Source organism: Balaenoptera ricei, chromosome X, assembly GCF_028023285.1.
Source record: "Balaenoptera ricei isolate mBalRic1 chromosome X, mBalRic1.hap2, whole genome shotgun sequence".
NCBI lineage: Eukaryota > Metazoa > Chordata > Mammalia > Artiodactyla > Balaenopteridae > Balaenoptera > Balaenoptera ricei.
Window position 1 is genome coordinate 44247603 of NC_082660.1, and position 12616 is coordinate 44260218.

The 12616-nt window shown below is 55.0% G+C and overlaps 1 protein-coding gene across 4 annotated transcripts; it reads left to right on the forward strand.

Annotated features, from left to right (window-relative positions):
* Window positions 1–389: 389 nt before the first annotated feature.
* Window positions 390–11409, forward strand: SUV39H1 (SUV39H1 histone lysine methyltransferase). 4 transcript variants are annotated; one of them, XR_009500253.1, is made up of 7 exons: window positions 390–461; window positions 2580–2725; window positions 4334–4996; window positions 10088–10234; window positions 10318–10447; window positions 10767–10882; window positions 11183–11263. XR_009500253.1 is itself a non-coding variant. In XM_059911308.1 (6 exons), the coding sequence occupies exons 1-6, from the start codon at window positions 443–445 to the stop codon at window positions 11314–11316; spliced, it is 1239 nt and encodes a 412-aa protein (XP_059767291.1). In that variant the 5' UTR covers window positions 390–442; the 3' UTR covers window positions 11317–11409. The 4 variants fall into 4 exon arrangements, 3 of the variants coding, with proteins under 3 accessions (XP_059767291.1, XP_059767293.1, XP_059767292.1); XM_059911308.1 differs by lacking the exon at window positions 10767–10882 and having other exon boundaries at window positions 11183–11409; XM_059911310.1 differs by lacking the exons at window positions 10767–10882; window positions 11183–11263 and having other exon boundaries at window positions 4334–4983; window positions 10318–10441.
* The last annotated feature ends 1207 nt before the right edge of the window (window positions 11410–12616 follow it).

The window sequence follows — 12616 nt, forward strand, 5'->3', positions numbered from 1 at the left end:
TTTGAGTCGGGTGACTGCCTGAGCAAGCTGTATGTGGAGGTAATCCACCTGGGGAGTCACGGCCTGCTTGGGGTTAAAATGTGGTGACGGACTGACGGCGGTAATTGGGGGTCTGACAGGACGGAGAATCCCCCCGTGCAGCTGGCTGACAACGTGATTGGCTGACAGCGTGACAGACAGACCGGCTTACGGGCAGGGCCTCCAGCAACCTCAGCTGCCGCCGCCGCCGCCCAGACGCACTCTGGGAAAGCGCCGGCGAGCACCCGCCTTCGGGACCGAGACGGGTGGCGGGGAGGGGTCCGGTCACGGCTAGCCGGTTGGTCCGCGCGGGCGTTGCTCGAGGCGCGGCGCGGCCAATAGGCTGCGCGTTCTCGGCCACGCCCGCGCGAGCTCTCTTCTCGCGAGGCCGGTTAGGCCCGAATGTCGTTAGCCGTGGGGAAAGATGGCGGAAAATTTAAAAGGTGAAGCAGTGGCGGCAGCGACGCGGGCCTGCTGGCCGGGCCGGGTGGGCTGGAGGGGTGGCGTCGCTGGCTCGGGGCCCCGGCGTCCGAGGCCACGGGGTCGGGAGCCGGAAGCTCGGCGCCGAAAGGCTGGAGCTCGAGGCGCGCGGGCCTGGCGCGCGGGGCTGGGCGGGGCTGAGGGGAGGGGGCGCGTGCCTCGGGACGCGGCGGGCACGGGGCTAAGTGGGGACACGGGAGGGGCGCGCGCGCCGCAGGTCGCGACCGGACGGCGCGCGCACGCGCGGGGGTTTGGGAGGCCGCGCCCGCGCGCGGGAAAATTGGCCGCCGGTGACCGTTACCCTGTTGGTGTCCACGCGAGACGCCGGAAGGGGAGGGGAGGGAAGGGGACGGACCTCCTTTTCGGAGTTAGGGGACGGGGACTCTTCTGGGGGAGGGTATTTCCTCGCAGCGTGGTGGGGGAGGGGTTTGCGGCAGAGAGGGCTCGCCCAGGAAGAGGGGAAGTGGGCTTCCCTAATGGGAGAGCTGGACTCCCCCCATGCGCGGGGAAGGAGGGGTGACTCAGTGTGTTGGGGAAGGTGGGCCCCTCTGGGTGAGGGAAGCTGCGGGGAGGATGGGTTCCACAAGTGTGAGGGGGAGCTCTGAGGGTAGGAGAGTCCATCTGTGGTCAGTGCGGAGACAGCAGCTGATGTGAGTTGGGACCACGTTAGCGGGGCTTCAAAAGCAAGTTAAGGGTTTGAAAGGGAGAGGCATCACAGGGAAAGGAAGGCGTGGGTACAGGCCTAGTCTCCACTAGGCCTGCCTAAGTGGAGGGGGGGAAATGCACACGTAATAATTTTGCAAAACTCTTGTACATTTGTAGGTTGACATCTAGAGTATTTCATCATGAGTTTAAATGTTTGGTTTTTGTAATGGAAGGTAGAAAATATTAAACATTTTTAAAAGATGAAACAGGATGAGGACTGACTGACTATATTTGGAATAAGGGTTTTGTGAAATGATTTGATAAAATGGCTTCTAAAGCACAGTAGTTAAGAATATGCCTTGAACCAAAAGAAGCCTTTTTAAATAAAAAAATGTGTGTCCTGAAAACTTTTGGTAGCCCCCCAAAACATTCCAGGTATATTTAAAATAATTACTGTAACTAACCTATATTGTTCTGTCTGTTCTTGAATTCAGAGCACACCACTTTGGGCCAGCTTTACCCTTCACAGAAATGTGGATGAGACAGAGAAAATCAAAATGCAGCGTGAAAAAATATACCTTGTGGGTTTAAAGCACCTACACTAATCATTTGGGGAAGCTTCCTGTAATCTAATACCACTCCACAATCTCTTATTCATAATTCTGAAATCCAAAAAGCCCTGAAAACTTAAATTTGGTATCATTCAGTGGTAAAACTAGGCTATATGGAGGGACTGTTCAGTGCCACTATCTTGCAGCTTTATTTCTCCTATTTTTGTGAAAATTAAGACTTTTGCTACAGAACTATTAATGTATTTGATTATGGCTTGATGTCCCTGACCACAGTAGGGGTGTGTTAGGGAATGTATGGGATATACCTAGAACTGCACTTGTAAAATCCAAAAAAGAAATTTGGATTCCAAAACATCTGGCCCCAGGAGCTTCAGATAAAGGATTATGGACCAGTCTTTCTAGTTACGCCTTTGTTTGGTGCCCTGGAGGTTTTAATCCCATCCCTACCCACACCCCTTGGGGAAATGCACCCTACTGAGATGGAGGGGGTTGTTCTCTTTCTTTTGCAAAGTGGGGAGAAGGATGATTAGGTCCTGAACTTCAGGCAGGTTTGCAGGCAGTTTAAGGAATGGTATAGAGGGAGCTGGAAGCTCTGGGAATAGATTCCTTTAGGACAATCCATGCAGCAGATCCCACTTGGAAGTCTTCTGCCCCAGGGAAAGCCTTGGACAGTGAGCATTGGGGTAGATGGGAGTGGCACGTTTTTGTTGTAGAGGGGTCTTAGCATTGGGAAGGCCTGTGGATTAAATTTCACTGACTCTGAGGTAGTCCTTTGGAAGTCCCAGGGAGGATTTGGGGTCCTCTTTGACCCCTGGCCTTGCCAGGATGCACAGCAATAGTTCCTTCTGGCCCCCTTTGTTCTAGGCTGCAGTGTGTGTTGCAAGTCTTCTTGGAATCAGCTACAGGACCTGTGCCGCCTGGCCAAACTCTCCTGCCCTGCCCTTGGCATCTCCAAGAGGAATCTCTATGACTTTGAAGTCGAGTACCTGTGCGATTACAAAAAGATCCGCGTGAGTCTGGGGTGACCATGGCCGGGGCAGGGGTGACTCAAGGAAGCTGGCTTCCTGCCCCCTTACCCCCAATTACCCACATCTGTTTCCAAAAGCAATTTTCTCTGATCTTAAAAAAATAGGATTAGTAGGCCCTCTTATCATCTCCATTTTACAGGTGGGAAAACTAAGTGGCTTTCTGAGAGGGGCAGGAGCCAGAATGAATCCCCAGATAAATCTCTCCTCCCACCTCCCTAGGAATACAAACCAATTGCAAAGATTGAGATGTTGAGCCCAGGAGTGGAGATAATGACAGCTAATGGTTTTGAGCACTTTCGTGCCAGGCACTTCCTTTCAGAAACTCATTTAATCCCGCCAACAACGTTGTAAAATGGGAACTGTTGTTGTTGCCAGAGGAGGTAATGGCAGGATAGTTAAGAGAGCAGCCTGGAGCCAGCATGCTTGGGTTCAGATTCTGGCTCTGTAACCCCGAGATACTTACCCAAATTCTCTGTACTTAATTTTCCTCATCTATAAAATGGGTATAATTAGTAGTATCTACCTCATATAGAGTTGTGAGGGTTAGATTAGTTAATAATACATGTAAGGGGCTTCCCTGGTGGCGCAGTGGTTGAGAATCTGCCTGCCAATGCAGGGGACACGGGTTCAAGCCCTGGTCCGGGAAGATCCCACATGCCACGGAGCAACTAGGCCCGTGAGCTACAATTACTGAGCCTGCGCGTCTGGAGCCTGTTCTCCGCAACAAGAGAGGCCGCGATAGTGAGAAGCCCGCGCACCGCGACGAAGAGTAGCCCCCGCTTGCCGCAACTAGAGAAAGCCCTCGCACAGAAACGAAGACCCAACACAGCCAAAAATAAATAAATAAATAAATAAATATTTTTTTAAAAAATAATAATAATACATGTAAGTTGCTTAGAACAGTACCTGCTACATAATGAATGCTAGAAAAATCTCAGCTTTTTTTTTTCTTATTTACAGATGAAGAAACAGGCCCAGCGAGGTTAAATAACTGCCTAAGTTTACACTGCTAGGGATCAGCAGATTCAGGATTTGTCTAGTTGTAGAATCTGTGTAGTTAAACTCTGTCCTATAGCTGCCGCTCAGCAAGAAAAGATCCCTCTGGCTGCTGTGTGGAGAACAGACTGTAGGGGCAAGGGTGGAAGCAGGGGGACAGGTGAGGCTGCTGCTGCACTCCAGGTGAGCAATGACGGTGGTGACAGTGACAGAGGTTTGAAGTGTAGGATTCTGGATGTAGCTTGAAGGCGGGGCTGACAGGATTTCCTGAGAGTGGATGTGGGGAGTGTGAGAAAAAGGAGTCAAGAATGACTTCGAGAGCTGGGTTGAACAGCTAGCAGGAGGGAATATGTTTGGGAGATTAAATTAAAAGTTGGGATTTAGACAGATAGTAAGCGGGAGCAAGGGATTTGAACCCAGTGAGCCTCACGCTAGAGCCCATGCTTTTTAACCACTGCACAGAGTCATTCCAGGAAACGGGGGGAACAGTTTGGGTGTTGTCCACAGGCGTTGGGATGGAAGTCTCACGAGGGCTGGCCCAAGGGTCTCATCTGTCACTTACAGTGACCCCATCCCTCCCCACCCCACCCCCAGGAACAGGAGTATTACCTGGTAAAATGGCGTGGGTACCCAGACTCAGAGAGCACCTGGGAGCCACGGCAGAATCTCAAGTGTGTGCGCATTCTCAAGCAGTTTCACAAGGACTTGGAAAGGGAGCTGCTCCGGCGGCACCACCGGTCAAAGCCACCCCGGCACCTGGACCCAAGCCTGGCCAACTACCTGGTGCAGAAGGCCAAGCAGAGGCGGGCGCTCCGGCGCTGGGAGCAGGAGCTCAACGCCAAGCGCAGCCACCTGGGACGCATCACCGTGGAGAACGAGGTGGACCTGGACGGCCCCCCGCGGGCCTTCGTGTACATCAACGAGTACCGTGTCGGTGAGGGCATCACCCTCAACCAGGTGGCCGTGGGCTGCGAGTGCCAAGACTGTTTGTGGGCACCTGCTGGAGGCTGTTGCCCTGGGGCGTCGCTGCACAAGTTTGCCTACAATGACCAGGGCCAGGTGCGCCTGCGAGCCGGGCTGCCCATCTACGAGTGCAACTCCCGCTGCCGCTGTGGCTATGACTGCCCCAACCGCGTGGTACAGAAGGGCATCCGCTATGACCTCTGCATCTTCCGCACAGATGATGGACGCGGCTGGGGTGTCCGCACGCTGGAGAAGATCCGCAAGAACAGCTTCGTCATGGAGTACGTGGGAGAGGTAGGGAGACGGGGCTGGGCGGGTGTGCGCAGCTCTCCCCACGTGTGTTCCCACCGTGCGCGCCCAGCTCTCCCCACTGTGTGCCTGCAGCTTCCCTGCTTTCCCTGTGGGAAAAGTGTTGAGGGGGTGAACCTGAGTGTGAGGGGGACATCCTGGCAGGGGCGAGTATTCCAAGCTGGTAAAGGCACGTTGAAATACCTCCAGACTGGGTTGACTTCATAAGGGTACCTAGCAAAGAGGAAAGCGGGAACTGAAATCCAGGCAGCGTTCCTTTTAACAGGCCGTGTGGTCTGCACAGGATTGCGTCACCTGAAAAGGCACTTCCTCTTCTCATTTCACGAGGGTCCAGCTTATCACCAAGCAGTATCTACCCGGAAGGAGCACCTTTTACTAATCTGCACAAAAGGAACACAGTCTGGAGTAGGATGTAGACATGCCTTGGGGAGGTTGGCTACCTCCTCCTTTAGCCGCGCAGGACACTGGGGAAAGGCGGGCTGTGTCCAGCAGGCTAGCCGCTGGACCAGACAAGCCCCACATCTTAATGGCTTTGCACGCTATAAGTCCGTTTGCTCCTCCAGTGTGGGCATTTAGGTCATATCCTTCCACACGACGGCGTGGCCACCTAGGTTCTTTCCCTCTTGTGCCTTTGCCATGCCTTAGAGTTGCCTCTGATCCTCAGCATTGCCTGGCAAGTGGGCTGGGGGGGTGCAGAAGGGGAGATTTCTAAGGGGCCAGGCCCAGACGCAGTGCACATCATGTCTGCCCGCACGTACTGGCTGGAACCGAGTCACTGGCCTTACCACAGTGCAAAGCAGCTGTCAAGTGTGATTCAGCCATATGCCCAAGTGGAAAACAAAAAGGGATTTGGGTGAATAACTAGCAAGTATCTGCAACAGCAAGTGTCATCTTCTAAGGTGGGACGTGGTGGGCATTTGGAGTGGGGCAGTTCTTTGTTACGTAGGACCATCTCATGCATTGGGGAACATTTAACATCCCTGGACCTTGACCATTTAAATCCATGAGTGTGCCTTGTCACGATGACAACCCCAAACACCTCCGTATTTCTGTGGGTCTCTTAGGGGTGTGACATGGCTGGGAAGTGACAGAATTGGCCTAAGGGACGCACACCTGAGGATGTGCACAGTGTAGTGATAACACTGATGAAGAGGAGAGGCTCCTGCTCTGAGGAACTATAAAGTAGAGAGGGTCATAGCCCCTGGGGCTGGGGGCGGGGCAGAGGCCGTCTAGAAGCAAAGCAGTCCACACTGCAGAGGACCCTGACAGTCTGGACAAGGAGATGTCCACACCCCAGATAAGCCCGGTGGTCGGGTGGAGGAAACGTCCACATGTTGAAGGACCTGACAGTCTAGAGGAAGGAGGAGGTGGCCACAGCCCAGAGGGTTCCTGACAGTCTAGAGAAGGGGGGTCCTGACAATCTGTAGGAAGAGGTGTCCACGTCCCAGAGTGACCTGAGGAAGAGAGCAGGCTCTCCAAAGGACCCTGGCGGTCTGACTTAGGAAGTGTCCACACCCACACTGCCCTGACACTCAGGAAAATGAAGTGTCCTCACTCCAGAGGGATAGTGACAGTCTGAAGGAGCTCAGGTCTACACCTAAGAGACTCTGACAGCCTGGAGGAAGTGTCCACACCCTCAGTGCCCTGACACTCTGGTGGAGATGTCCAGACCTTAGAGGGACAGTGACAGTGTGGAAGAGATGTCACACCCCCAAGCTATGTTAGCAGTGCAGGGGATGAGGTGGCCACACCCACAGGAGTCAGCAGTCCTAGAGGAAGTCCAGAGCAGGGGGTATCCCTAGCTTCACTGCACTGACAGTCTTTGGAGGAGCTGTCAACAGCACAGGAGAATCCTGACAGGCGAGGAGGAGGAAGAGTCTTCAGCTCACTGGCACCCCAAGGTCCCCTGGGCCCAATACTTTCCCACCATTCTTCCTTAGTGTCCTTACTCCTCCACGCTGTAAATGTGGCGGTTTCTGGGGACCCTGCGGTGCTGTCCTACTGGGTGTTATGTAATCAAGGGCATATCCCCGACCCGTTCACCACACTGTCCTCCTCCAATCTGGACCCCCATTCACTCTCCACCTCTGCACTGACAGTCCCTCCACGTGAGCTGCCCTTCCACGTTCTGTCAGAACATCCCCACCCTCACCCAGCAGAGAACACAGCCTGTTTCATCAATTCTGAAACATGCACTTTCTTCATATTTTAACAACTCTGAAATGAAAGTGAGTCTTGCTTTAGTTTAATTAAATGATGGCATATCATCATTTAATTAGCAGCAGTTTTTCCTTTCTTGGGAAAGGGTGCACAAAATCAGGGAGCCTGTTAGATTTTGACAAGCTACAGTACTCATAACCACTCCTAACAAAAAAACAAACAGAAACCCCTCTCACATCTCTGATCTTGTTGGATTTTGACAACAGCCCCTATCAGGTTGGGATGATTGTCATTGTCATCTCCATTCGACAGATGAGAAAACTGAGGCCCAGAGAGGTATAGTAAAGTGCTCAGAGTCACCAAGCTAGTAAAGTGGGTAAAAAAGGCCCAAATGTCTAAAATTGGTATGCTGCCAAACCTGGTGGAGTGTTTTTTGGATTTGGGAGGGGGGTTTGGCTGAGGAAACGGGGGCAGGGAGAGAACATTCAGGATCCCATATCCGGGGCGGGGCAGAGCAGCAACTGGACTCCGAGTCTTCTGGTTCCCATTCCCATCAAAAGCCTTTCCCAGCTGCCAGCTTCTAGCCCATCTGTCTTCCCCAGTCACTCCGGAGAACTGCTGGGGAGCAGGGACATGGACTGATTTGTTCTCAAGTTTTCAGGGTGGACTACCCCTTACAGAGTGGGACTGAAAAGAAGACAGAGAGAAGGAACCGTTTGTGCCCTGCAGGGTTTGCAGTGTGACTCACTCCTGGGGAGACTGGGGGAGCAGGTAGGGGCAGAACAGGCAGGAAGATGGAGACTGGGGAGGAGGTGGGCATTCCCTCTGGTTGGGGAGGGGCCCAAAGGGAAAAGCTGGCCCAGACACCACCCAGTATGCTCATGAGCCCAGGAGAGGCTGTCCTTTGATCCCAGGCTTCTGAAGGCAGCGGTGGGTGGGGATTGGGAGCTTCAGGAAGGCTGCACAGAGAAGTGACATCTTTTGGAGCTGATGTCACAAGGAAGAGTATGTGTTCTCTGGGAGGTGGAGGGAGACTGACCTTGACGTACTTTTCCTCAAAATGCTTCTGTGGCTCCTGTTTTGTCCCTCAGGAGAGTCCCCACTTTTCAATCTGGTCAAAGCCCTTGTGTGATCTGCAGTTTGCTTTAGATGGTGTATCTCTTTTCCACTGCCCCTCGAACTCTAAGCACTGTGGGTGTCTGAGTCCATCTGTATTACCAGATTGTGACCCACAAGGGCCAGACTGGGCCTGGTCTCTGTGACTTCCCCACCAAATTGACCCCTGAGGGCCAGGACCAAGCCTGGTTCCTGTGTCTCCCCCACCCAACTGTAACCCCTGAGTACTGGGACCAGGCACAGGGTAGGCCTCATGAAAATCCACTGAATGAATGAGTGAAAAAACAAACAAAAATTGGGGGTATGGGGGAGCCAGGTTCCTCAAGGAACGGAGCTGGAGTATGGGGCAGTGAGCAGTGTGGCCTGAGGGATAGGCCTTGGTCTTCTAAGGGGGTTTTTGATCGGCATTCAGCACGGAGCAGAGGCTGGAGGTGATGGTGGAGGAGGCAGGGAGGAGGCTAGAGAAAACGGAGGCTGGTCAAGACCGGAAGTAGGAAGAGCAAGGTCACTGGCTGGCGTGAGGATGAGCAAGGAAGGAGGCCCGGGTGGGTCTCGGGCTTACGCCCAGTGTGGCAGGAGGGTGGTGGTGGGCAGTGGGTCTCTGATGAAGGGAGAAGGAATAAGGGGTGTGGCGAGAAGAGAGTGCCTGAGTTGCCTATAGGACCACTGCTGGACAGAGGTCAGGTCTCCGAGCTAGAAAGCAGGATACAAATAACGGGCATCTGCTGCGTGTCCGCTGTGTACTGTGCTGGCACTTGTGTCTGAGGGCCGGGCAGAAACCCGGGAGTGGAGAACGAGGCCGGCCCTGTTCTAGGGGCACCCAGGCTGAGGAGGGGGCAATCTTGGCTACCGTGGGACCTCTCCCAGAGGCATGGGCCCAGAAGAGGGGACGTGAGGGATGGAGAGGAGGGATGGGGTGTGGCAGGGGCTGGGGTGAGGAATCCATCACCAGCACTTGGGAGGCAAGGACAGGCTGGGCTAGGATAATGGTCCAGTTACTAGGACAGATGGGAACCCATCTGGGGAGGAGGAGATGCCTACTGCTGTCTTAAATACCAGTGGTTGGCAGTGCGCGGTGTCAGGGCTGAGCGAGGTGTTCTGCTCTGTGCTCTGGTCCCCTTTCTTTCCTCTTCCATCTCTGAGTTTTTGGCCTTGGTCTCTTTTTTGTGATCTCAGACTCCTTGGGGTCTTGGGCCTTTTTTCTGGACCTGGATCTTTTGCATTAAGATTCTGTCTGTGTTTCTAACTCTCTGCCTCTAGCTCTCTCTTCTGAGTCCCTTTCTCATTCATTCAGTCTCCCTTTTCCCAGGCCTCTCTCTTCAGCTTACACTCTGTGTTCCTTTTGCTGTCTGCACCACCCTGCACTGGCTCGGTTCTCTAGTGCTGGGTCCTGCAGTGCCTCAGGCTCTCTCGCCCTGGATCAGTCAGCCTCTCTCACCCCCACTCTCCCCACCCCTCTCTGTTGAGCACTGGGTCTTTTTCTTCCTCGCCCTTGATCTGGGTCCCCTCACTATGTCCTACTATGGGTCTCTCACTATGGGGACCTCTGTCTGTCACTCCTGGACCTTGTGGCCACCCTCCGCCTCCCGTTGAGACTCCCTGTGCCCTCCAGAGGCCTGAGAAGGGCTGACACACCCTGTGTGTCCACGCCGTCCAGCCCCGCTGAGCCAGCCGCAGGGTGCGAGTGCCTCCTTACTCCCTTGTTCTCCTCCAGGGGGGCCACGCTAGGGGGTCGGGAGCTGTGCTGGCTTTCCTGAACCTTCTTGGCCAACCTCCCCTCCCCCGTGGCCTTCTCCTCAGATCATTACCTCAGAGGAGGCAGAGCGGCGGGGCCAGATCTACGACCGCCAGGGCGCCACCTACCTCTTCGACCTGGACTACGTGGAGGATGTGTACACCGTGGACGCCGCCTATTACGGCAACATCTCCCATTTTGTCAACCACAGTGTGGGTACCCCGCAGGCGGGCGGGGGGTCGGGAGGAGCAGGCTGGGGCCCCTCCTCACCCTCCCACTGTTCTTTTTTGCCCAGTGTGACCCCAACCTCCAGGTGTACAACGTCTTCATAGACAACCTTGATGAGCGGCTGCCCCGCATCGCTTTCTTTGCCACAAGAACCATCCGGGCAGGCGAGGAGCTTACCTTCGATTACAACATGCAAGGTGGGGGTGGCAGGGGACCGCGGGCAGGGACACACGATGACGTGGGGCACAAGGACCCCTCCCCAAGGAGCTTTAAGATGCTCTTACTCCCAGTCTCATATCTGGACTCCTGGACCCCTGCCTACCCTTTGGGGGTCCCTTCATTCCCAGCCACTGGACCCCAATTCTGAGACCCTCAAACCACCTTCTCCCAGGGCTCCTGGGGGAGGATATTTGGCTCAAGAGTTATGACACTCCTCCTGACTCCAATCTTGTCTGAATTTCCCCAGTCCCCCAACCCTCCCCGCTCCTAACCCCCTTTGGCCTTCCTCATTCTAAGCCTCTGGACACCCTTGTGGCCTCCAACCAGTCCCCTTCTTGACCAACTAGCCACCTCTGAGACACTCGAGGGGGGATCTTTGGCAGGAGAGTTCAGATGCCCCTCTGGATGCCCAGGTGACCCTCCATTCCTGACCCCTGCCTGACACAACCCTCTTGGTTGCCCCTGACAACTCCCTGACCCCCCCCAAGAACCCCCAATCCCTGGCCATCTTCCTAATACCTGAACACCCCTCTAGTGCTAAGCCCTGGCCCTTGCCTGAAACCACCAACCCATGACCCATTCCTGACCCAGATCTCAGACCTGCTCCCAGCCCCTAAGATCCCTGGGTCCCGTGGTAAAAAGGGCAGTGGGACAACTTCATCTAGGCCTTCTATCTAACAAGTACCCCCCCACCCCCGGCTGTGACTCCACAGTGGACCCCGTGGACATGGAGAGCACCCGCATGGACTCCAACTTTGGCCTGGCCGGGCTCCCCGGCTCCCCCAAGAAGCGGGTCCGTATTGAATGCAAGTGTGGGACTGAATCCTGCCGCAAATACCTCTTCTAGCCCTTTGAAGTCTGAGGCCAGACTGACCATGGGGGCCTAAATATGCCTACCCCACCCACCCACTGCTGCCCTCCTGTCGAGGAACGACTGCCAGGGCCTCCTGCCTGCCTCCGCCTGCCCCCACCTGCCCCATGCTCGGGGCTGCGGGGCCATGGGGAGGACAGACTCCAGGAGTCCCCTCTCCCTGTCCCAGCCCCATCCGTGGGTTGCACTTACCCCTGCCCACCTTCGGAATTGATTTTTCAGCACCAGGACTTTCTGCAGTTGGGATTCATTGCCTAGCAAGGAGGTCCAAGGGCTGAGCCCCAGTGCAGACCCAGAATAGAAAGACGTTTGTTTTTGCACCTGCTTCTGCCTGGAGCTTGAAGGGTCTGCTGCAGGCCCTCTCCCCACTGCCCCAAGGGTGTGGGGAAGCAGCCCCAGGACAGGCTGATACCACAGCCCAGGGTTCCCAGCCCACTCGTCTCCCCTACCACAGAAACGTGCTAGTGAAAGAAAGGGGGTCTCCAAGGCTGGGGTCTGAAGCTGGTTCCTGCTCATGCTTGCATGCTCCTAGTGTTGGCCTAAGAGCCGTAGGGTCTCTCTTTAAGGGCTATGCGTCTGAGACGTGGACATCCACATGCCACTGGAAGGACAGTGGATGCCCATGGCCCGCTGGCCAGTGAAAGGCAGTCCAGACTTTCCCAGCCCTTAAGGTGGGCTGGGACTGAGCTCTGCCTTTGGGAGTACATAGAAGGTGCCCAGGGCTCTCAGGAGCTCAAAGGGTGCTGGGAGCTCTAACCTGGGGTGCAACGACTGCTGGGAGTACCCAGAGCTGGAACTGAGACCTGGCTAGGCTGTAGATAGCACTTAGGACAAAATGTGCATTGATGGGGTGCTGATGAGGTGCCAGGCACTGGGCAGAGCACCTGGTCCACGTGGATTGTCTCAGGGAAGCCTTGGAAACTATGGAGGTGGATCCCAGGAACGGGCCCATGTGGCCGAAGGCAAAGCACAGGCCAAGAATGGGGGTGGGGATGGCTTACCCACGAGGGTGTGGTGAGGCGAAGGGAGCCTCTGCTGCCTCCCAGCCCTGGCCCTTTGTGCTCACCTTGGGTCCAATGGTCTCAAAAGTTACCTGCCCATAAATGTACAAAAGGCAAAGGCTCTGATGGCTGCCTCGCCCCTTGCTTCCCCTGTGAGGTCTTCTCTAAGAAGCCTTCCCTGACTACCTATGTGTAGAGTGTCCCTACGTGAGACTGTGCCCTGCCACCAGATGCCACATCTGTGTGTCCGTTTGTATGTCCGTCTGTGTGTCCGT

Bases quoted from the DNA above. Each gene is read 5' to 3' on its own strand.
- SUV39H1 (XM_059911308.1), top strand. The intron at 4,997-10,087 runs GTAGGGAGACGG...CCTTCTCCTCAG, and splicing joins TCATGGAGTACGTGGGAGAG to ATCATTACCTCAGAGGAGGC. The intron at 10,448-11,182 runs GTGGGGGTGGCA...GTGACTCCACAG, and splicing joins CTTCGATTACAACATGCAAG to TGGACCCCGTGGACATGGAG.